Source organism: Martes martes (genome assembly GCF_963455335.1).
Source record: "Martes martes genome assembly, chromosome: 16".
NCBI lineage: Eukaryota > Metazoa > Chordata > Mammalia > Carnivora > Mustelidae > Martes > Martes martes.
The window spans coordinates 59,355,513-59,379,482 of record NC_137904.1 but is presented as its reverse complement, the minus strand read 5'-3'; the positions used below and the strand labels follow the sequence as shown (position 1 = coordinate 59,379,482).

General features: G+C 55.5%; 3 protein-coding genes across 3 annotated transcripts; 2 read left to right on the top strand and 1 right to left on the bottom strand.

Annotated features, from left to right (window-relative positions):
• The first annotated feature begins 152 nt into the window (after positions 1 to 152).
• Positions 153 to 4,923, top strand: MIF4GD (MIF4G domain containing). The gene is made up of 6 exons (XM_080825386.1): positions 153 to 965; positions 1,865 to 1,996; positions 2,815 to 2,924; positions 3,116 to 3,271; positions 3,368 to 3,460; positions 3,971 to 4,923. The coding sequence occupies exons 2-6, from the start codon at positions 1,915 to 1,917 to the stop codon at positions 4,196 to 4,198; spliced, it is 669 nt and encodes a 222-aa protein (XP_080681512.1). The 5' UTR covers positions 153 to 965; positions 1,865 to 1,914; the 3' UTR covers positions 4,199 to 4,923.
• Positions 4,572 to 8,479, bottom strand: MRPS7 (mitochondrial ribosomal protein S7). The gene is made up of 5 exons (XM_080825385.1): positions 8,133 to 8,479; positions 7,407 to 7,598; positions 7,228 to 7,291; positions 6,244 to 6,411; positions 4,572 to 5,437 (listed from the first exon to the last, which is right to left on the bottom strand). The coding sequence occupies exons 1-5, from the start codon at positions 8,213 to 8,215 to the stop codon at positions 5,216 to 5,218; spliced, it is 729 nt and encodes a 242-aa protein (XP_080681511.1). The 5' UTR covers positions 8,216 to 8,479; the 3' UTR covers positions 4,572 to 5,215.
• A 27-nt stretch (positions 8,480 to 8,506) lies between these two features.
• On the top strand, positions 8,507 to 23,904 carry GGA3 (golgi associated, gamma adaptin ear containing, ARF binding protein 3). The gene is made up of 17 exons (XM_080825384.1): positions 8,507 to 8,572; positions 15,235 to 15,319; positions 15,442 to 15,517; positions 16,434 to 16,532; positions 17,181 to 17,304; positions 17,548 to 17,651; positions 17,795 to 17,875; positions 18,224 to 18,361; positions 18,903 to 18,984; positions 19,091 to 19,207; positions 19,498 to 19,740; positions 20,154 to 20,224; positions 20,475 to 20,794; positions 21,019 to 21,242; positions 21,552 to 21,721; positions 21,855 to 21,965; positions 22,172 to 23,904. The coding sequence occupies exons 1-17, from the start codon at positions 8,533 to 8,535 to the stop codon at positions 22,280 to 22,282; spliced, it is 2,196 nt and encodes a 731-aa protein (XP_080681510.1). The 5' UTR covers positions 8,507 to 8,532; the 3' UTR covers positions 22,283 to 23,904.
• Positions 23,905 to 23,970: the final 66 nt, after the last annotated feature.

Below are 23,970 nucleotides of genomic sequence, written 5' to 3'. Positions count from 1 at the left end.
CTGCCCTTTCTCATCCATTTCCCGGTGACCACCTCGCGGTTAACAGGAGGAGAGAGCTCTGGCAACAGGAAACCACCGCGGACGCTTGTCAGCGCGAGACGGGAAGAGGCGCCCTCCCAGCCCCTTCTGGCTGCCCTCCTGCAGCGCCGGGCGGGTGTTGGGGATGGCCCTCAGCTGCCGGCCGCGCCTCCTCCCCAGCCATACCCAAGACCGAGTCAGGGCCTTGTTCCACTTGTTGCTCGCAGTACCTGGCGGCGGCGGCAAGCTAACGCGGTGGGGGGGAGGTCGTGGGGAGGGTGTCCTTATTCTAGAGCTGGCTCATTGATTTTCAACTATTTTACCGGTACCGTTTGTATTTGGAGTACGAGAAGGGGTGGGGGGGGGGAGTTGATCCAGGCCTTACAGGGCCCCCTGCCTTGTCTCGCGTGGGGGGTGGAAGTGGAGGGCAGGTGGCCGCCGCCTATGAGTTCCTGCCCCTCCAGCCATCCTTGCCCTGCCGCAGGCCCCCCACTGCCGCGCGGCCCCGCCCAGTCTCCTCTTTGGATCCCGTTTTAACCGGAGCCCCGGCCGTGAGAGTGGCGGGGAGAGGGGGCGCCACCGCTGGCGACCGAGGGCTTCCTCTGGGCCGAGGAAGGTCCGGCCTGGCGCGGACGAGTCGAGTAAGGACAGGGTCGGGGCGACGTCTAGGGCCTTCCCCTCGGCCCCGCCACTGACCTCCAGGACACACGCGGCGAAGAGAGCGTCGCCGGGATCCCGGCAGGTGGCGCTGACGGGAAGGCCCCGCCCCTCCCAGGTCTGGCCCCGCCCCTCCACGCTGGCCCCGCCCCGGCGCCGCGCTCGGAAATGACCTAAGCGGCGGCGAGGCCCGGCGGGTCGTTCCAGCTCTGCGGCGCGGCGGACGGGGTCGCGCGCGCCATGCCCGCCGAGTGGCCTCCGGGCACGCGGGCGCGGTGCCGGCCCGGCAGGTGGGTCCCGGCGCTCCTTTCGCACGGCTCTGCCTCTCCCGCCCGCGGGACCCCGGACGGCTGTCGTGCCCCGCCCGGGAGGGCGTTCCAAGCTCGGGGAAGCTGCCCGGTTCTGGACATCCCCGAGGTCGTCCTTCGACCAGGGAGGAGGCATCGCGCGCGGAGAGGGGACTCCGACAGGGACTGCCTCTGGGAGACGCGTCATCCCGCTCCCCTCTTCTTTAAGAGGAAGGCTCCAGAATGCAGCTCAGGAATTAGGAGTCCTGAGTGGGCAAGGCCGGGTTTCCGCCGCCCGGGAGGCCAGTTTAACCAGTCTCTCGGGGAGAAGTTGGCCGGGACAGGAGCAGTTCGGGGCCCCACACCCGCCCACACAGGCCAGGCCGAGGGCTGGAGGGGCGGGTTTGGGGACTGAGAAGGACTCTGACCAAAGCAGAAGGAAGGGTCGCGGCCAGGGGATTGGAACCTTGCTGGGACAGACATGTCCCCTGGAAGGTGGGGCCGCAGTTTCCAGGCCGATTTCCATAGGCAAGGGGAGCGTCTGATATGCCCCTGTCCACACTCCAGCGCAGCTCATCGCACCCCAACCTTTGTATCAACGGAGAATATCCCTGCCTCCTGTGGAGACTGGACGGTTGGCACATTCACCTTGACCTCTCTAGGCTCGTGTAATCTCAGAAGCTACAGGGGTTCCTAAACTTAGCAGCAGGTGCCTGGCTGGTGCCCCGTCTCCACGAGAGGCCAAGCTTGCTGGGCCCTCAGCCAACCAACCAAGGCAGTAGACTGGCTGGGAGCACCTGTCCCAAGCACTGGCCAGCCGTGGCTGGGGCCTGCAGAACTAGAAACCCTGACCCCAACGCAGCACACCTGAGGCCTCTCCCTTCCCCTCTCCTCCTCCCCAGGTGCTGTCATTAGGCCCACCTCAGTAAAGAGCTGCTGGGGCTGAACGGTCATGGGGGATCCTGGTAGAGAGGAGTATAAAATCCAGTCTTTTGATGCAGAGACTCAGCAGCTGCTGAAGACAGCACTCAAAGGTGAGCATGAGAGCCCTGAGCTGCGGAGAAGGGGCCAAGGGGATAGGCCTGGAGGCCTGAGCCTTAGCCTGGGAATGCCCAACCAACCCTGCCCCTTTGCTTTCTGAGAATAGAAGTCAGGACAAGCTGGAGAACAAGCTACATTCAGGCCAGTAATTGAAAGTATGAATCATAGAGTCACCTTTCGGCCAGTAAAGCCATTTTTAAAGTTTAAGTCCCCATGAGAGTGGGGTGGGGCACAGAGAACAGAATTCTCGTCTCCTGAGCCCTTGCACTGGACCTGGCTTCTGCGTCGCCACAGCAGGCCGTCTCGAATGTGCAGAGCTGGCTGACTTGGGACGGGATGAAGCACTCTGCTTGGCAGAGGAGATGCACTCATTGTCCTGGATCGGTGCCTTCCACAGCCCTCAGAACAGAAGTTTGACTCAGCTAACAATTAGTAAAGCCCATCACATGCCAAGCTAAGCCTGCCGGGGAGGCCCTGCCTAGCCTGCCCTTGTCGGGGGTTCCTGTACGTGGGTTGTAAGAACACTTTCTTCCCTGAAATTGCTGTCAAGTACATTGTTATTCAGTGCTCCTTCCGCAACCCAGTGCCACGAAATATGTGCCCTAAAAGCTAGCATTCTTTGATTAGTCTCTAACAGCCACATATCCTGGCCATCAGTCTCCCAGTGGAGCTGGGAAGTCTGGTCTCTTTAAACGTAAGTGTATCACGGGAGTGCCCTTTTATAAAAACATCTCAGATCCTTCTTAGAAGCGAGGGGAGACAAGATGTGGTAATTCGGCAGCTCTAGACTCCCCACCTATCTCTACCCTAGATCCAGGTGCCGTGGACTTGGAAAAGGTGGCCAATGTGATTGTGGACCATTCTCTGCACGACTGTGTGTTCAGTAAAGAGGCAGGACGCATGTGCTATGCCATCATTCAGGTGGGCTGGGACTGGTAGAGAAGCGGGGAGACGCTTCGGGAAAGGCCGCAGTGGAGGGCAGGAGGCCTGGCCAGCAGGGCAGAGGTGGAGAGTCAGACCTGACAGTGCTCAGCTGCTGAAGCTTGATGGGGGTCACCACGGCATTGCCCCCCGCCCCGCCGCCGGCTCACCGCCCTTTCCCTGGCTCACAGGCCGAGAGCAAGCAAGCAGGCCAGAGTGTCTTCCGACGGGGACTCCTCAACCGGTTGCAGCAGGAGTACCAGGCTCGGGAGCAGCTGCGAGCCCGGTCTCTGCAGGGCTGGGTCTGCTACGTCACCTTTATCTGCAACATCTTTGACTACCTGAGGGTGAGGCCCCAGTAGCCACCCTGGGAGGCAGAGACAGCCGAGCCGGTCTCCTTCAGCCGCTCAGTGCTCTGGCCCCTCCCCGGTCTCCCCCCACAGGTGAACAACATGCCCATGATGGCCCTGGTGAACCCTGTCTATGACTGCCTCTTCCGGCTGGCCCAGCCTGACAGTCTGAGCAAGGAGGAGGAGGTGGGTGACCCGGGTTCAGACAGCTGTGGAGGTGCGCCGTCCCTGGCTCAGCTCAGAATACCGGCCCGCTGCCCCTGGAGGTGTCCAAGCGTCACTTCCCAGGGCACGAGCCTGGTGGGGCTCTTCGAGGCCTGTCTCAGTTCCAGGACAAGCTGCCAGGCTTGGAATGTATTCAGAACAGAGAGCAGCCAAAACCTACAGGCTCAGAGGCTTTCTTCCCAATAGAAAAGCCAACCTGTGGTAGGAATCCAGCTGTGGATACAGATGGCCCAGAAACAGAGTTGGGTGGGGCGGGGAGGGGGGCCGGGGTTAAGCAGCAGCTTGGAGACAAGCCCCGCATCCAGCCTGGCCTGCGAGACCTTAGGCAAGCTCCGAACTGGTCTCCTTTCACGTAAGATGTGGCGAACGCCCACCAGGTGCCGGGAGCAGGCCAGGAGGCACAGCTGGAGCAGTGCTGCTCCGGAAAGGCGGCTCTGTGCACCCCGGGGTCACCTCCCACGCCCCCTGCAGGTGGACTGCCTGGTGCTGCAGCTGCACCGCGTGGGGGAGCAGCTGGAGAAGATGAACCGACAGCGCATGGATGAGCTCTTTGTCCTGATCCGAGATGGCTTCCTGCTCCCAAGCGGCCTCAGCTCCCTGGCCCAGCTGCTGCTGCTGGAGATCATCGAATTTCGGGCAGCTGGCTGGAAGACGACCCCGGCTGCCCACAAGTATTACTACAGCGAGGTCTCCGACTAGGTTTCCGGCTCAGGCTGCCTCACCAGCAGCACCGGCCTGTCCCGAGGACTGTCCCTGCCAGACCCTGAACAGCTCATAGGGGTTTCCCACTCACGCGGCGGTCCCGCCCTGAGCACCTTCCCTCCCGGGTTCAGGGACCAGGGAAGACGCCAAACAGACCTGCCCCTACTGTCCCGTCAGCCTCTCCCCCCATCACCTCCAGCCTGGGCCAGGCAGAGAAAGGCAGCTTCCACCACCCACCGCACTGTGTAACCACTGGTGCAACAGCCATCTTGGTGCCTCTGTTTCCCCATCTGTAAAAGGGGTACCCATAGCTACTGGTGGTATACTTTGGGATACTGAGGAGCAGAGCACAAGTCACACCAGAAACTGCTTTTTTTTTTTTTTTTTTTTAATATTTTATTTATTTATTTGACAGAGAGAGAGAGAGAGCACAAGCAGGCAGAAAGGCAGGCAGAGGCAGAGAGAGAAGCAGGCTCCCCTCTGAGCAAGGAGCCCGATGCGGGGCTCGATCCCAGGACCCTGAGACCATGACCTGAGCCGAAGGCAGCGGCTTAACCCACTGAGCCACCCAGGCGCCCCCAGAAACTGCTTTTTATACATTTTGTACAAGGACCACTTCGGAAACAAATTTCCAGTCGATTTTAGTAAATGGCAGGTACCACCACACATGCGACGCCAGTTCAGAGCGAGAATTTTCTAATAAACCTTTTCTAACATTAAAACTGCTTCCTTTCATATCTTCCAAAGTTCTACCCTGAACAGAGGAAGAGAAGCTGGACGGGCCTGAAGTTCCTGGGGGAAATCCAAATTGAGACGTTCCCGGTTTATGAGGAGCTGGGACAGGAAAAGCAAGTTCTAGCCCCCAAAGAAAGGACTAATGAGCATAAATATGTTGCCCCCCCACTTACAAGGCCTGCATGCCCTTAAAAAGGAACTACTTCACCCATAAGGGTTTTTCGCTGACAGTGACAGTGGCTCCCACTGTTTCTTGCAGCAGAGTGCCGCCCCCTCCCCCTACCACCAGCGGTAGTGAGCCAGGGCACGGTTGGCCTCGGCCATCTTGTGCATGTTGTGCTTCCTCTTGATCACAGGGCCCTGGTTGTGAAAAGCCTCCAGCAGTTCATGTGACAACTTCTCCGGCATCAGCGTCCGCCGGTGCTTCTTCTCCCTACACTCAGTAATCATCCACTTCATGGCCAAGAAGCGACGACGCCGGTCGGGAAGTGGCACAGGGACCTGGACAGGAGAAGGTCGTCAAGTCAGTCCAAGACCTTGTCGGGGCGGCAGCCTCCTTCTGCCCTGAGCTCAGGAATAGCCACAGGCTCCCTCCGGGCCAGCTCTGACAACACTCCTGAGGGGCCGGGCTTCTCCTTGAGTCCCCCGCAGCCCTGGGGGCCCTCACCCGTTAGCAGAGGCATTCACTGAGCACACGCTCATTAGGCACTGACCTCTCTCACCTCTAAATGGAAGCTCAGCCCGGTTGATATGAGCATCAGCTGGGAAAAGCCCCATCAAGCTGGGGTGACTCAGCCAACTCAGATGAGGGGTGCTTAAAAACAAGCCCCTCTTGTCCAGAATCATTTGCTAGACCGCCATTATGTGCCAGGTACCACTAGGGACCCAAACATTAATGAGTCTCCACCCTTATGAAGTTTACATTAAAAAAGCAGAAGCCGAGAACACTGGCTTATGACAATGACACAGAATTAAATGCCAGGAGAGAGCCTTGTTCAGTTCAAGAAACGGCAACAAAACACCAGTTATGGGTCAAGTGCTACTCTAGATGCTGGTGCACAAAAATGAGTTGTACACGTCCCTCACCACGAGAAGCTGACAACTTACAACACAGCATCGCGGACGGAATGGAAGCAGGGGTGGGGGCGTGGGGGGGGGGGCTGGTGGATCCTGACAGAACCTGGTCCCTATAAAATGATCAATCTTAGCCCAACTCTGGGCCCTCCCACTCCCAAGTGCTCCCCACCCAACCACTACCAGCTCGTTCCATGGGTAGGGAGCCCTGCTTTCTGGCCCTGACCGCTCACCTGGTAGAAATGGCCACCTCTGAGGATGGGCACCAGCCCTATCACAGGCTCACAGTTTTTCAGAGCTTGGTGGAAGATGGTGTAGGGGTTGCATTCGATGGTTGCCTGTTCCTCAGCAGAAGCAGCATGGTACTTCTCAAATTGCTTCCTTTTCACAGCTTCAAGAGTCTGCAAAGGGATAGACACTGGAAGATGCGGCCCCAGGTTCCCTGAAGGGTTTATCCAGCTCAACTAGTACTTAGCCCTTTACTCCTCTGTCACCCTGTTTCTCTACGACAGTGAGGCCCCTCTCTCAACACTTCTAAGGCAAAGTTCTTTTTTTTTTTTTTTGAAGATTCTACATATTTATTTGACAGAGATCACAAGTAGGCAGAGAGACAGGCAGAGAGGGCAGGGAAGCAGGCTCCCTGTGGAGGAGAGAGGCCTATTCGGGGCTCGATCCCTATACCCTGGGATCATGACCTGAGCCAAAGGCAGAGGCTTTAATCCACTGAGCCACCCAGGTGCCTCATCTTTTTTTTTTTTTTTTTTAAGATTTTATTTATTTGACAGAGAGACAAGTGAGAGAGGGAATATAAGTGGGGGAGTGGGAGAGGGAAAAGTAGGCCTCCTGCTGAGCAGGGAGCCCAGTGTGGGGCTCCATCTCAGAACCCTGGGATCGTGACCCGAGCCTAATGCAGACACCTGACTGACTGAGCCACCCAGGTATCCCAGGGAGGGTAATTTTTTTTTCTGTTTCTTTTTTTTTTTTTTTTTCCAAAGTAGGCTCCACTCCCAGCGTGGGGCCTGACATGGGGCTCAAATTCACGACCCTGAAACCAAGACCTGAGCTGAGATCAAGAGTTGGACGCTGAACCACCCAGGTACCCCACACTGGGAAGGTAATTCTAATGGCAAGTATATGAACCTGTTCTTTTTTATGCTAAACTGAAAGAGCCTTGGACAAAGGTATGAGCAAGCAGACAGGAGAGACGTGCTATTTACCTGCGTCATGAGGGATCTGGCCAGTACTTTGTTTCCTCCTTTCATCATCATGTTGATGAATTTACTTCAAGTAGAAAAACAAAATGCTTAGATCTCCCAGGCTGTATCCCAGTCCTTACTGTAGACCCTCCCTGGTACAGTCCCAGTCCCTGGAACAAAAATGTTTGCTTCCATCTAACCTGATCACGGGGTCTTCAAACACCGAGCTTGTTTTCGCTGCGGGGGCAGCTTTGATAAGCTGAGTCCTCCTGAGCTCCTGTTCACACTTCTCCTCCTCGGTCAGCTCGGCCAAGGGCTTGCGGTAATACTCCTTGTCAGTCCGTGGATCCCTGTATTCAGGACTATAGCGGCTCCACCTCACCTGGGTTAGCCTGAGAGGGGGGAGGAGGAAGAGGCCGGCAAAAGCTGACTCCACAAGTGAAAAGGCTTGACTTAATAATGGGCATGTTGGCCAACCCGCCGACGGGTTGAGAGGCACGGAGACCGCAGGGCAAACCTGAACACAATAATTCTGGCTCTTGTCCTACGAGGTGGGAGGACCTCCCCCCACAGGCCAGGAAAGTCTCCCTCTCGTCAAGTGCCAACGGTAAGGCAAGGTTCCTGAACCAGAGCACAGGCGCCCTGCCTAAGCATCTCCGCCTCCCGCCCCCTGAAAATCTCAGCTCTGAGCTCTTTGGTAAGGGCGCGCTTTCAGCTTCGACTCAGAATCCCGTAGGGCGGGGGGACAATCACTACGCCTTCACATTGGCTCGAAGTCACGCAGCCAATTCAGAGCTTTGGACCGAGGTATCCTGGCCCGCAGGCTCTCTCCAGGTTCTCCCCAGGTCTGACTGTGGCCCTTTCCTTCCCTACAGATCTCTCCGTGAAGTCCCAAGGGGCACCCCAGCTTCCTACCGCCCTCTCACCCTGGAAGCCGCGGGACAGCACTCCGCAGGCCCAGCGGCAGGACCGACCACCCTCGCGCAACCTTCCCCGCGGGGGCAGCCATCTTGACTGGCCACGAGGACCCCAGGAAGGCTGCCTTGGGCGTGCCTGAGCGAGTGACGGGAGACGGGGGAAAGGCTACGCAGGGTCCTAAATCTGTGCGTCACCGCATTCATCCGGGCGTTAAGAGTCTCTCACTCCGAGGTCGAAAGGCAAGAGCCAAAAGGAAACATTCGGCGTCTCATTATCCGCCGCAGTCCGACGCGACCCTAGGCGGGCCGGCTCTCTCCTCTCAGGCCCCCATGCAGGCCCCGCCCCGGCTCGTCTCTCACAGGTTCTCGCGAGGTTTGAGGGCGCTGGGTCGGCCCGGGCGGCTGCAATATGGCGGAGGCGGAAGGGGAGAGTCTGGAGTCCTGGCTGAGTGAGTAGCCGCGGCCGCTTCTGTCTGCCCTCGAGCCCCCTCCCCGCCCCACTCCGCCCCACTCCGCCCCCCTCCGCGCTCAGGGGCCCGCGGCGGCGTCGCCTAGCAGCCTGCGCCTGGGCTCGCTCTCGCCGCGAGCATTCCGTGATCACGCCCCTTCCCCAGCAGGGCGTCCCGGCCCCCGCCCGGCGCCACCTCCCACTTCTGCGCGCGGCGGCGTGAGCTCGGGTCCAGTCCGGGCCTTCGCGGGCTCCGGGGAAGCGGCGGCCAAGTGCTTCCGGCTGACACGGCATCGGCGATTTGGGCAGATTGTGGTGGGGCCGTGCGCCGCCGTGACTCCGGGGCCCCAGCGCCTCAGGATTTGGGCCAAAACTCCGGGAGTGGTGGGTGCCGCTGAGCATACACGGCTTCAGAATTGTGACCTTGTAGTTGACAAGTGGCCGCCTCGCGCAGGCAGAATGTTTGAAGTAGAAGAATCCAAAAAGGGATAAAGAACAGCTCTACCCTTTTCCTGCGGTGTCCAAGGTTTGGTGATGTCCGTGTTGGGGACACACACACTTGAACATCTTTGCTAGTCATTTGTAGGTAACATTCCGACCAAAGCTGAGCAACACAGCCTAGTGCCGTAGTCACAGCGGCCTATTGCTTTAATTGCTAATTCATACTGCTATTAAGGAAATACGTGTTGACCTTGTTAGCACACAGTACCCTGCTGAAGGGTTAATAAATTAACTTTCTTATGGGCTTAGAAGAGGCCCCTGGAGGCCTCTTTAAGTGAAGACAGAAATTAGACGGAGTGTTAAGACAGGATGCCTGGAAACGGCCTTGTGCAAGATCCAGAGCTGTTGCAGGTGATGGCTCTTTCCTCCAATGGCCTGACCTTTCTTCCTTTCTTTTTTTTTCTGACCTTTCTTAATAAGAAACCCCCTTCAGGGGGTTGAACCTAGGTTATGTTTGCAAAATCTACAGTTGCAGGCAGGTCATAAAGTCCTCCGTGTACAGGGAACTCTTCTCCAAGGAGCTCAGAGTGTTCCAAAGACATTCGTTTAATTCATTCATCAAATATCCTCGGGAAGTAGGTACTACTGGTCACAATTTCGCAAAAAGAGGACACCCTGACTGTAATCAAACCACTTGCCCAAGTGCCATCCAACCAGATATAACTACACCGGAATCGATTTGATTCATAGATAGTAATGGGGACGTTGGAGTAATTTGACCTAAGCTGAGTTTAGTAGGCTAGGTTTAGAGTTATATTTTGAAATAGGAGAAGGACGGGCTTGTTTTTGAGGGAGAATGGAAGTGGTGAGTCGGAGAGTGGTATGGGATCTGTAGACACTGGAGCTGAGAGACTGGCCTTTGATCTTCCCCATTAGTTAAAGTGACATTAGGGGTGGTGTTAAGATTCCTTCCATTCTTTTTTCCTTTTTTTTTTCTTTTTAAGATTCCATTCTTACCCGTTGTTCACCTTCACAGTTCTTAGGACTTATTGGCTTGAACTTTTATCAGTTGAATGAACCAGTGTTTGGTTTAGCACTATCTTAGTCTAGGTCCTTGTCACTCCATGGTTTGCCAGAATTATTATAGAAGCCTTAGCTGGCTCAGTGCCTCAGGTGTCTCCCTACCTCCCCTCCGTCCACTCTGCATTCTGCTCCCAGAAGAGCACTTCTGTATAATCCGGTCGTTCACCGCTGCACACCTACTGCCGCCTCTTTGTGGCTTTCCGAGAGTCTCCTTGCTATGGTAAGTCAGGTGTTCTTGTTCCCTCAGCACTCTCCGTTCTCGTTCCCCAGAAGCCCTGTTCCCCTTTGCTCAACTAAATACTTTAAGACCCATCCCAGATTCTCCTTGCCACGGACTATCTCTTGATGACTTTAGGGAGCTCCTGTAGGAGTGTGGTGGGAGAGAAAGCTGGGAAGTTAGAACCAAATTCTGGAAAAGCTTGAATTCCAGCCCAAGAAGTTTAAATTTAGACAATTATCAGATCAGGTCCCCATTCTTCCTGTACCTGGTGAAATCCATGTTTTTAGGAGGATCAGTATAGGGGTTTTGTATAGGATGCCAAGGAGCAGAAGTTCTGGAAGCAGGTGAGGAAGTAAGGAGGCGTGAGGGCAGGGGTAAGAAAGGGAGAGATTTAAAAGACGTTGAGAAGGAAAGGACCCTGGGCTTCTGGAAGTGGGTGAGAAGGAAGGAGTCAGCAATGGGGGGTTCAAATCCGGATGCCTGGGCATGGGGGCAGAGCGAGCTTTTGAATGATAGCACCATTTATAGAAATGAGGAAGTCAGGAAAGAGAAGTAATGAGTTTGTTTTTAAACTCATTTTGATCCAAATTATGTAATTACACTCTTAAGCTTTTGCTCTGTTTACTTCACACAAGTGGCACCAGAAGAGCATAAGCGCCCAAAGGTAGGCTCTGAGTCTTGGACTCTTCATGCGGTCCCGTGGCCTACCATGGCCTCGTGTGCTGTGTACTCGTTTTCTTTTAGATCCATTATTGACTGATTGGATAGTATTGTACAGAGTAGTTGACCTGTGTAGTTAATTTTCTGTAGGTGCTCAACAAAGACTTGGTGACGAAGTCTCTCAGTTCAAGACCGTAGCAGCAAAGGCTGCCTCTTGATTTCCTCTCCATCCAGTGTTGTTGCCTCTGCTCCTCTCTAAGTCATGTGATACATAGACTCTGTCACCTGCGAAGTGTCTGAGTCGTGTTGGGATTAGGGAGCCAGTGCTGGCCCTACTGGAACCAACCCTGCTTTACCTTTTGAGGCCCTACTACAGTCAAGGCTACTGATGGAACTAAGCTGAAAATGAGAGCCGGGAATCTGGAGGCACAGACACACGAGAAAACACGGCTTTTAGGAGAGACCTGAAAATACAAACCTTGAGTCAGTAGAGCCTAGAGCCAGTTCTAGAATGTGGGGCTTACAAGGGAGGCGATGCTGTCACCTCTCTGCCAGGTGATGGAGCATGTTGAGTGGGTGGAAAGTTGTGTGCATCTGCAGGAGGGAGGCAATGGGCAATTGGAGGGATCGAATTACCCGGAATTATCCCCAGGACTTTCCTCCCCTTCCTAAGGGTGCTTGTGAGCTGGAGAGCTGGAGGAGATACTCAGAACTCGGACTGGCCATTCCTGAAACCAGGGCTCTTTGTGCCCACGTGTGGGCAGAGAGCTCCCCGCAGAGTTGCAGTAGGAAAGTCTATCAAGGTGAAAGGAAGTGGGGCTCTAGAGAAGTTGAGCACAAGTGAGAAAGAAGTGGACATATTCCAGACTTAGGCCTGGGGGAGCGCGTTGGGTGAGCGCCCATTGCTCAGGTGGGTGTGGGGGCAGCCGCGTCCATGCTGTCCTCTGTACCTTGCTTTTGGGTCGCGAACATTGCAGGCGAGAGTGTGTGATTTTTTTCTTACAGCCTGGGGTATGTGACTCTTCACAAAATAGTAAGAGCAGCAACGGGGAAGGTGGGGCTTCTCAGGCCGTCTTAGTTTTTGTAGCCTTCAGCTTCTTGATGTCACGTGAGAACTTGAAGCAAGGTAGGGATTAGTAACAAATCCTCGCCGACACCTGAGAAGGTATCCGTCGACCAATGGGAGAAACATGGGACCTCTGGAAGGTGACAGCTTGTAGGTCACTGTGGCAATAAAGAGCCACTCTTTTTTTTTTTTTTTTTCAAGATTTATTTATTTGGGGGCGCCTGGGTGGCTCAGTGGGTTAAAGCCTCTGCCTTCGGCTCAGGTCGTGATCCTGGGGTCCTGGGATCGAGCCCCGCATTGGGCTCTTCGCTCGGTGGGGAGCCTGCTTCCTCCTCTCTCTCTGCCTGCCTCTCTGCCTACTTGTGATCTCTGTCAAATGAATGAATAAAATCTTAAAAAAAAAAAAGATTTATTTATTTGACAGACAGAGATCACAAGTAGGCGCAGAGAGAGGAAGAAACAGGCTCCCTGCTGAGCAGAGAGCCCGATGCGGGACTCGATCCCAGGACCCTGAGATCATGACCTGAGCCAAAGGCAGAGGCTCAACCCACTGAGCTGCCCAGGCGCCCAAAGAGCCACTCTTTTTTTTTTTTTTTTTTTTTTTTCCCAAAGAGCCACTCTTGATAGAATTAACCTTGCTTCCCTCCTAGCTTGACATTTTAAAGGGCCTGCTAATTCTCTTTTCAAGATTGAGGACAGATACTTTCCTTTTCCTCCAAATAGGAACCAAACAGTCCGAATCTTCTCGAAGTCGGAGCGGAAACACTGCAGGCCTTCCCTCTGCCTCAGGGTGGCGTCTGCTGCCTTGTCGTGCTTCAGAGCCCCATGGGGGTGGGGGGAGGGGAGGGGAGGACGCTGGGAGCCCTTGTTAGGATCTGTTCATGGAGCTAGTGATTTTTGATGTCAGGAAAAAGGAAGTTAAGAAAACAGTCACGAGAAATCAGAATTCAGGAACTTCTGACGATGCCATTGGTGTGGAGGGGCTTTTCCAGGGTTCCGTGGCCCTGCTTTCGGCGCTGCGGGACAGCTGCAGGAGCGTGGGTATTTAAAAAGGATATACGCCTTCAGCCTCCCATTTGTCTTCTGAACCTGTAGCCCTAAATTTAGCAAACAGCTTGAGGGTGCTTTCTGGAAGAGGCAGACTCCCAAGATGTGAATCAGAGATGGGAACACGGTTACCCACCCTCGGTGGTGGTGGGGGGTGTCCTCCTTAGCACAGGTTCTGGAGGTAACAGGGGAAGGAGGACCCACACCAGATGCTAAGAGACTTGACACTGAGCTCCTGGCTTTTAAACCCTCCACGATCCTCAGAACTCTCCAGCACTTGCCTTCGTCCTTCATCATAGAACCCCATTCAGACTTGAGGGTGCTGAATACTTTCGTTCAGCTTCTGTTTCTGCAATCCCATGGACAGACAGCACAATGGTTGGTGTTTGGTAGAGGCACGGTAAATATTAGCTCCGTTTAAAATGTGCAGTTTAGGGCACCTGGGTGGCTCAGTTGGTTAAGCAACTGCCTTTGGCTCAGGTCATGATCCTGGAGTCCTGGGATGAAGTCCCACATCGGCCTCCCTGCTCGGCGGGAAGTCTCCTTCTTCCTCTGATCTCTCCCTTCTCATGCTCTCATAAATAAATAAATATTTTTTTTAAAATGCAGTTTAAAAAAGACATGGAACGCAGGGGGTGCCTTGGTGGCTCAGTCAGTTAAGCAACTTACTCTTGTTTATGGCTCAGGTCATGGTCTCTGGGTTTTGCAGTCGAGCCCTGCATTGGACTCCACACTGGGGGTGGAGCGTCCTTGGGATTCTCTCAGTCCCTCTCCCCACTTCCCCTTCTCTCCCCGCCCTTTTAAGAAAATAAATAACAGGGGCGCCTGGGTGGCTCAGTGGGTTAAAGCCTCTGCCTTCGGCTCGGGTCATGATCCCAGGGTCCTGGGATCGAGCCCCGCGTCGGGCTCTCTGCTCCACAGAGAGCCTGCTTCCTCCTCTCTCTCTGCCTGCCTCTCTGCCTACTGTGACCTCTGTCTGTCAAATAAATAAATAAAAATCTTCTAAAAATAAATAAATAAATAACATTTAAAGCATTAAGAAAAGTTAGGTCTTGAAAACGTTTGTGGGTTTTGTTTTGTTTTGTTTTCTGGAAGATTTTATTTATTTGACAGAGACCAGGAGGGAGGGAACACAAGCAGGGGCAGTGGGAGAAGGAGAATCAGGCTTCCTGCTGAGTAGGGAGCCCAACACAGGGCTTGATCCCAATATGCTGGGATCCTGACCTGAACTGAAAGCAGATGCTTAACAGTTGAGCCACCCAGGTGCCCCTTGTAAAAGTTTTTGAAGGGTATGTAGGAAATAAGTTTCCTAAGTGTGTTATTTTTTATCAAGTATTAATCTGGTTTTAGATTCTGTAGGAGATACTTCTTGATCATCCCTATTTGCTTAATAACTTATATTTATAAAACTAGAGTTACTTACACTTATTGGTTATATTAAACATTTTTATGGGTATCTTTGAAGATTTTTGTTTGTGTTTATAATTTGTTCTCTTTTTAAACTTTTTTTTTTAAAGATTTTTTTTTTTTTTTGACAGACAGATCACAAGTAGGCAGAGAGGCAGGCAGAGAGAGAGAGAGAGAGAGAAAGGGGAGGAAGCAGGCTCCCTGCCGAGCAGAGAGCCCCCCCCCCCCATGCAGGGCTCGATCCCAGAACCCTGGGATCATGACCTGAGCCGAAGGCAGAGGCTTTAACCCACTGAGCCACCCAGGCGCCCCTGTAATTTGTTCTCTTGATCATGGTCTACTCTAAATTTCACAAGGCTGAGAATTTGTTTTCCTTGTCATTTATGACTTTCAAAATACTAGACTGACCTGTTGAGGGTTCTCTATCAGAGAAGAAACTTAGAAACAAACTTCTTTTTAAAGATTTTATTTATTTATTTGACAGACACAGCGAAAGGGGGAACACAGCAGTGGGGGTGGGAGAGGGAGAAGCAGGCTTCCCGCTGAGCAGAGAGCCTGATGTGGGGCTCGATCCCAGGAGCCTGGAATCATGACCTGAGCCAAAGGCAGACGCTTAACGACTGAGCCACCCAGGCGCCCCTGGAAACAAACTCAGCTGCATATCAGTGCCTAAAAAAGCCCTCCATTATGTCCTCCTTGCTCTTTATAACAATTGTTCTCCACTTTGCTCTGTCCCAAGATAAGGCCACCAATCCTTCCAACCGCCAGGAGGACTGGGAATACATAATTGGCTTCTGTGATCAGATCAACAAAGAGCTTGAAGGGTGAGTCTCCAGGGAATTAGGGGGCAAGCGGGAGAGTTGCCGGAGAAGTCCAGACTGGCCAAGGAGGGCCAGGCACGTAGCCCCGGGCTCAGTGCCTGAAAGCGTGGTCTGCTTCCTTGCAGGCCGCAGATCGCCGTCCGACTGCTGGCCCACAAGATCCAGTCTCCACAGGAATGGGAGGCGGTCCAGGCGCTAACGGTAGGTCGTTTCGCTCTGACGGTGGATTTTAACGAGCCCAGGCCTTTCCTCGTGCACCCCCTGGGCTCTCAGAGGCTTTCAGGGCTCACGTCCTATGGCAGCGGAAAGTTCTTGATACCAGTGTCTGGAACGTGTTCCATAAACTGCGCCACAAATGTGTGTGCCCTTGCGTGAGGCACCGAGGCTGCAGAGAGGCCCGGGGTGCGGTCGCTGCGGGCTGGGCCGCCGCCGGTCCAGTGGGAGAGGCTGTGACTGAGGGCGGGAGCCAGAGGCCGGGGCCCTGAGCCTAGGGTGGAGCTCAACGATGGCTTCATGCAGAGATGCTGACAGAGCTGTCTTGCTGTTTAAAGAGTTGGCCAACTGAAGAAGAGTACAGGGAGCGTAACTGGTTCTGTAGCTACAGTAATGTTCGTTCCTACTCAAGGCATCACACCAACCGGCAGGTCTTAGAGGATTCAGAGCATAGCTGCGCCCACAGGACCCCCGGGGCTCTCCCCTGACTTCATTCGGGGCGTGGGAAAAGGACTCTGGGCTTGTGGATGGCGCACATGCACACCTGTTTTCACTGTAGAGCGAAGGCCTTACAACTGTGGGTCTCAGCTGGGGGTGCTTTTGCTCCCCAGGGGACATTTGGCAGTGTCTGGAGACAGTGGGTTGTCACCTCATGGGGTGCTACTAGCATCTAGCAGGTAGAGACCAAGGATGTTGCTAGACATCTTCTAATGCACAGGACAGGCTTCCACGCAAAGAATGACCGGCCCAGCGCGTCAGTAGTGGCGTGGCTGAAAAACCCAGCGTGACAGAGTCGAAAGCCAAGGAAGGGAACACGGGTGGAGCGCGCCTCGGCGCAGGGCCTGGCTGAGCGCCAGCTGCGATGCAGGTGGCCCGCGCTGAGCGCCCCGTCCTGTGGCTGCAGGTGCTGGAGGCGTGCATGAAGAACTGTGGAAGGAGATTTCATAACGAAGTGGGAAAGTTCCGGTTTTTGAATGAGTTAATCAAAGTCGTCTCTCCAAAGGTCAGTCGGGGCAGCGTCCTCATTCAGGAACTCCTTTGCGTCCCCCCGCCCCCCATCTTACTGGCTTCACAGAGCTGTCTTTAGAGAGCTGTCCATGTCCGGGCCTTAGGGACTAGGCCCTGAGGGCAGCACAGGGGCCAGGAGGCCACAGGGGCGGGCAGCCCTCTGATGGACTCCGGGCCTGATTGTGAGAGGTGATGTGGCAGCAGGTGCGCATGCATGCAGGTGGGGAGGGCTCCTGGGGACGGTGGTCACTTGGGTCCGTCTTAGGGAGTTAGGCTCAGCTTCTCAGCTTCTGTGGCTCGCTGGTGTGGCTTTTGCTCTGGGCACCACTTAAAGCACAGGGAGCAGTTTTTCATACTTAAGACATTCTTATTAATTCCTTTGAGATAAAATGCTATTGTTTCTGGGAGATTGTGCGTGGAAACGCAGTGGCAGGCTCCCGGCCCCCTGCCTGAGCAGACTGTATCCCTGAGACAGCTTTGTCACAGGTGGTTTCCTCCCCTCCCCGCACTGCGTCGCACATACCTGACACCTGCTGGTTTGGGGTAGGCCTGAAGACTGGAGCAGACTAGCAACCTTTCATGCCCACGGTTCCTGCCTCTGGACGGCCGTTATGAGGTTTTCCCATTTCCTTTTGCCTCTTAGTACCTAGGGGACAGGGTGTCTGAGAAAGTGAAGACCAAGGTTATCGAGCTGCTTTACAGCTGGACGTTGGCCCTGCCGGAAGAAACCAAGATCAAGGATGCTTACCACATGTTGAAGAGGCAGGGTATGTGCTTACCTTCCCTCAGCCTTAAAGCAGCCCCAAAGGCTGGCTAAGGCCAGGAAGAACGAGGGGTGTCTGCCATCCCTTTCTTCCTCTCGAGGACAAGAAGGGCTCAGCTGCGGTTTGATGGGCTGACCCCTGGCAGGCCGTCATCCCAGGGATGGGCCTTGCCTTGCTGTGTGAGAAAAGGCATCAGAATGACCCCAGTGTGAGCCAGCACTCTGCCCCCCCTTGTGTTCCTGTCAGGCATCGTGCAGTCTGACCCACTGATCCCTGTGGACAGGACGCTGATCCCGTCTCCACCACCTCGTCCCAAGAATCCTGTTTTTGATGATGAGGAGAAATCCAAGGTAAAGCACACCCCAGCCAATAGCATCCTCGGATGGGGAGGGTGGGGAGGGGCTCGCTCAGCGCTGTGGGAGCCCCGGTTCCTCTGTGGTCTCTCCAGCTGGGGTACTACCTTTCCCTTTCCCTTTGGTACCTGCTCTTCCAGCTTTTAGCCAAGTTGTTGAAAAGCAAAAACCCAGATGACCTACAAGAGGCCAACAAGCTCATCAAGTCCATGGTGAAGGAAGTAAGTGGCCCAGGGCCTTGGGGTGGAGGAACCCACGACTAGAGCAAGAGTCCCTTCCCCCAGCGCGAGGCCAGAGAGCGGGAGGCGCCCTGGAGCTTGGGGGCGTAGAACGGATTAGAGGAGCAAGCACGGTCGGGGGCAGTTGAGGGCTGGGGGCAGACCATTATTTTAAAAGAAAGACCAGGTTGAGACTTGAGGCCTTCCGGTTCCCAAGAGCCGTGCATTAAAAGGAGCTTCCACTGGGACTAGCTTTTGCTCACATTCTCTGGTGCGATCCTTGCTGTGGGGCGTCGGGGGCAGTGGGATGAGTCTGGTTAAACTTCTTCTCCTCGATCATCTTTGCTGTAGGATGAGGCGCGGATCCAGAAGGTGACCAAGCGTCTGCACACTTTAGAGGAGGTTAATAACAACGTAAAGCTGCTCAATGAGATGCTGCTTCATTACAGCAAAGAGGACTCTTCGGAGGCCGATAAAGAGCTCATGAAGGTAGGCGCATCCCTGGGAGAGCCGCGCTCCGGGAAAGCGAGCCGGCCGGTGCCCAGTCCCTGCCCTGCTGTTCTTGTTAATCAGCATAGCAGCCAGGTTTGGGGGTGGTACCCCGCCTTTACACTTGCTGTCGCTAACCTACTCAGGACAGAAGAGCTGTGGGGACACCCGGGTCTGGGGCCTCTGCGGACCCACCCCTGGGGCTCACTTCTCTCTCCCGCGCCTTCTGCCTCAGCAGCATTTGGGCAGAGACACCCACCACGTGCCCCTGCTGCTGCACTTCAGTCCTTGGTTCTGTTCTCTGAATTATGAGCCATATGCCGGCCTCAGGGGCAGGAAGGGACCTGTTTCTCCTGGTTCTAAGCAGATGTCCTAAGTGACGCGGCGCGGTGGAAGCTGGCAGCAGGAAAAGGCGTCCTCAGGGCCCCGTGCCACCAGTGACTGGGCAGTAGGGGAGCCCTTGGCTTTCTGGACATGGACACTGAATTAGATCATTGCCAGGGGACCCTGTAGCTCACTTTAAGGTCTGGGATTCTTTCAGGAGCTGTTTGATCGGTGTGAGAATAAGAGGCGGACATTATTCAAACTAGCCAGTGAGACAGAGGACAATGACAATAGTTTGGGTGAGTCAAAGAATAGTTGACAAGGATGACCTAGGAATTTGGATTTGGCCAGGGGGGTGGGGGGAGTGTCATGGCCAAGAGTGAGAAGTACCTCTTTCTGCTCTAGGGGACATCCTCCAGGCCAGTGACAACCTCTCCCGGGTCATCAACTCTTACAAAACAGTTGTTGAAGGGCAGGTTATCAATGGTGAGATAGCCAACTCAGCCGTGCCAGACGCGGAAGGTAAAATGTTCTAGTTCCCCATTTTGGACCCATCCAGACCAGCCCCAGGCCCCACCAGCCAGCCATGAGTGCGTGACCCGCATGTCATCCCACGCGGCCCAAGGGAATTCTAAGCCCTTCCGGGGGCTCCTCCAGCTCCCCAGGGGCCAGGAGCTATGGATAGGGTTTTCTTTGCTTGCTTTTCTTCAGTATTAGTTAGGCTGGAGGCTGTAGTCAGGGTTCTGCTTCCTGCTGTGCAGCCACTAGAGTGGCCCCCAGTCATTCGTGTCCCCTTTCTCCCACCCCTCCAGGAAACCACCCTAGGAACCAGGGCACTCTCATCGACCTGGCTGAGTTGGACACACCAGGCAGTTCATCCTCCGCGTCAGCCCCAGCCCCTGCCCCACCGGCCTCTGGCATCCCTATCCTCCCTCCGCCCCCCCAGACCTCGGGTCCTGGGCGCAGCCACTCATCCGGCCAGGGCGAAGCCTCCGAGGGACCCAACAGCACAAGCAATGCCCTCTGCCTGCTGGACGAGGAGCTGCTCTGCTTGGGTGCGTCCTGGAGGGAGGCTGTGAAGGGCCTCTCATGATGGGCTCAGCAGAGCGAAGGGCGTGCGGAATTGGGAAGAATCGGGAATGCCTCACGTACTTAGCAGGGCCAGGGAAGGGGACTTCGGGTGTGAGGAGGGTCATGTTCAGTGCGCTCAGGCCTGCAGGCCAGTGTGCGCACAAGCTCCAGAATGGCCGTGGTGCACGGTCTTGCTTTGTCCCCTCTCCCCTGGAGGCCTCCCCTACTGGATGAAAGGACTGAAGAGCATCCCTCTCCCTCTGGAGGCTACCTGGAAAAATACCTTGTCCCCACCTGTCACCCTTTTGTCAGCGACTTTTGTCAGGTGACCCTTCAGGGGTGAACGGGGCTACCCCAGGGCCAGAGCCCCTTCACCTTTGTCATCTTTTGTTTCCAGGCCTTGCTGACCCAGCCCCCACTGCTCCTCCCAAAGAGTCAGCTGCAAACAGCCAGTGGTCCCTGTTCCAGGTAGGGACAGCACCAGATGTGCAACCAGTTCCACAGACTTCCTCTTTCCCAGCTCATCCTCCACTGTGGTTGGCTGCAGCACTGCCCCAGCTGCACTGGAGAGCACTGATCCCATAGGACGGGCCCGAGCCCTTCAGAGGGCTGCTAGTGCAGTGGGGTCCTGGTAGGGCCCCCAGCTGGAGACCCTAAACCCACCAACTGCAACAGCCCTCCCTGCCCTTAGCTCACTCACACTTTCTTCTCCGAGCAGAACGAGCAGCCGGACCTGGACTTCTGCAGCCCCAAGCCTGGGAGTGCTTCCTGCAGCCCCTCAGATGGGCCTCTCATCCCGGCCTCAGCACCCTCTGCGGGCAGCTCCCAGGCCCCGCTGCCTCCTCCCTTCCCGGCTCCTGTGGTCCCAGCCAGTGTTCCTGCCCCCAAAGCAGGCTCCTTCTTGTTCCCGACTGGACTGGCCCCGGCCCCGGCCCCGAAGGCTGAGTCCACAGCCGTCGGGCACCACGGCTCCGCTCTGGGGGATAGCGGCCTGCAGCAGCTAGCGGCCCTCGATCGTCTTCTTGAAGAGACCAGAGCGTAATGAGTGGGATATGTGGGGGTCGGGGGGGCTGGGCATGGACTTGGCAGAACTGGAAAGCAGCTCCGGAGGGTCCGGGGATGTTCCTTTTGGGTCTGCTGGTTGGACTCTGGAAATGGGTGGGGGTGTTAAGAACCAGCCGTGTGCCCTGGAGGACTGTGAGGGTTGGCCCAGCAGCTGCCCCTGGTCTCTGACTCGCCTTGTCCTCCTTCCTGCCTCTCAGGACCTCAGGCCTGGTGAAACCTGTCTCTTCCATCTTCTTTCCTGGGGCTACCACCTCCCCTCTGATCCCTACCAGCACCACTGCTAGGCCTCTCCTCCCCTTCTCCCCAGGGCCTGGCAGCCCTCTCTTCCAGCCGCCTGCCTTCCAGTCCCAGGGCAGCCCCATGAAGGGGCCAGAGCTCTCCCTGGCCAGTGTCCACGTCCCCCTGGAATCTATCAAGCCAAGTAGGTGTGGGAACCTTGGGGTGGGAGGGGGAGGCGGGGCCCACAGCTTGCAGTGATACGGGGAGAGGGGTGGTCCCAGGCTCTCCTTGCCCCCCGGTCTCTTAGAGCCAAATGTGACTGGTTTTCCTGCTGTCTCGGCCTCTGCTTGTTGCCACCGTGCTCTCTTGTGGGGGGGGGGGATGGGGGGATTCTGGCTGATTCTTTCAGGGAGCTTGCTGGCCACAGGTTGAGCCCAGGGCCAGCCACACACCCTCCCCTCAGGGCACTGTGGGGTTTCTCCTTCCACACCCACCCGATCTCTGCTTACAGGCAGCGCCCTTCCTGTGACAGCCTATGATAAAAATGGCTTCCGCATCCTCTTCCACTTTGCCAAGGAGTGTCCGCCTGGACGGCCTGACGTGCTCGTGGTGGTGGTGTCCATGCTGAATACAGCTCCCTTGCCTATCAAGAGCATCGTGCTACAGGCCGCCGTGCCAAAGGTACCCCCTGGCAACCCACTGTGTTGAGGGACCCCAAGGCCCATGGGCAGCAGCATGTGTCCTTTGGGATTCTAGCAGGCTCTGCTCAGGGGCACCTGCCATGCTCTTCAAAAGAGCTTCTCTTTCTCTTCAGTCGATGAAGGTGAAGTTACAGCCACCTTCTGGGACAGAGCTGTCTCCATTTAGCCCCATCCAGCCACCTGCAGCCATCACCCAGGTCATGCTGCTGGCCAATCCGCTGAAGGTGAGCTAGAACCCGGCTTCGGCCTGAAGCCCTGGCTAAGCCCCCCGCCCCAGTCAGGCCCTCGGCCCCCGCTTTTGAAGTGCTCAGATACTGCAGCACTCGCCGTGTCCCTCCCCTGCCTGGGGTTGAATGACTGAATGAGGACACAGTGGGACGAGTGGCTGGGAAGCTCTAAGGTCATGTCTTAACTCCTCTGTCCCTCACAGGAGAAGGCGAGGCTTCGGTATAGGCTGACTTTCGCCCTGGGAGAGCAGCTGAGCACAGAGGTGGGCGAGGTGGACCAGTTCCCTCCCGTGGAGCAGTGGGGTAACCTATGACCCCAGAGGACTTTCTGTCATCACACTGAAGCCAGGCAGGCTGCTGCGAGACAGGAGGGAGGGCTCCCTGGTCCAGTCATCCTCCACATCGTGGATACAGTGCTTGGAGCTTGGATATGGAGCAGGGGCCCTGGGCATCGCTGCTGGGAGCCGGGCTGCTGCTGTGATGCTCTCTCCTTTGGCCCCCTAAAAGGACCTGATTTTTGTCTACCTGTGTGACTTGAAGTGGCCACGTACTGTCAGGGGTGGGGAGTGGCCCCAGACTCCGCACTATGGCCCTGGCCGGAGCAGGCTTTCCCCCTCATGCTGGCATCCTGATGCCATAAGGGGGGAGGTCCCTAAGAGACTCGGGGCTCTCCCTCAAGGACCACATCCTCACACCCTTAGAGGCCTCAGCCCCACGTCACTACTCTGTGCTTCCCCTGCTGGCAGACTCCTCCCATCTCCAGGGAGGTAGGCAGAGCCCCATGGTCCTCAACAGTCCTGGGCATCGAGTACGTTGGCACACTGCTGCACCTCCAGCTCTGCCTTCCGTGGGCAGCAGCATCCTGGAACGGCCACTGGGTGATGAGTTGTGTGCTTGTCTCTGGTGGTGGCAGGCTGTGTCCTATGGACATCTCAGTAAGATGGGGAATTAGCCTGTCAGAAACAGAACTTGGCCTTGTGACACTCAAAACTAGGGATACACAAGAAAATGGAAGAGAAGCAGTATTTCCCCTTCTCTGGAAGCAGGTACTCGGAGCTTTCTGGGGAAAGTGTGCCTCCTGCCTTGGGAACAGGCCATCCTACTCACTACCTCTTGCTTGGCATGAAATAAACTGCTCTTCTGCCCTTCGAGTCTCCGAAGGGGAGAACAACTCCCATCACCCTGTGTCCTCCTGCTTGGGCCCCCCCCTCTTCCTACCAGATGGCCTGTGGTGTGGCATATGTTTGGGAACTGGAGGCCTCAGGCTCAGGCAGTTTGCACTAGACTTCTATCTGTACCTGCTGCCCAAGAACCTTGACCATCCCCCGCTGCCAGCGAGATATGGGGTCTGGAGGTGGTGAGATTAGAGGCCATGCTCAAATCGAGTCACCAGACCCTCTTTCAACAGTGCTCAGCTCTAAAAAGCTTGTCCCACTTGCTCCATACACCAGGTACAACTGGGCCAGGGACTCTAGGCCTCACGGGCCAACAGGCCAGTAAGGATCACCAGCTGAGGAAAGAGCACACAGTTCACCTGAGCTCAGCTGGATGGCACAGAGCCATCTCTGGGGAAAAGTGGCACAGACCACACTCCCTTATCCCTCCCTGCACTGTGCCAGGTTTCCTTACTATGTCCCTTCCCCTCCGTCTTGAGCAAGCAGGTTTCACTGCTTCATTAGGACAGATCAAAAGTGAATCAATCTCACTACTTACGGAAGAAATCCAAGAGCTTTCCAGAGACCAGCTGCTTGCAGCCCTGGGAAGGTTTGTGGAATTACTATATGGAAATATACCTTTATAATAAGCTTTAGACATCAAAATTCTCTGAGTGTTACTACTGAGGTCACCGCTTTGTGACAAATGGCTGTATACAATATACCAATCTGCTGCCCTTGTTCTGCTGCATGTTAAATAAAATCATTTCTGCCCTACCTGGAATCCTAATACACCATCCTCACCACTGTGGGCGAAGTGCCACTTAGGAATTCCAAATACAGACAAA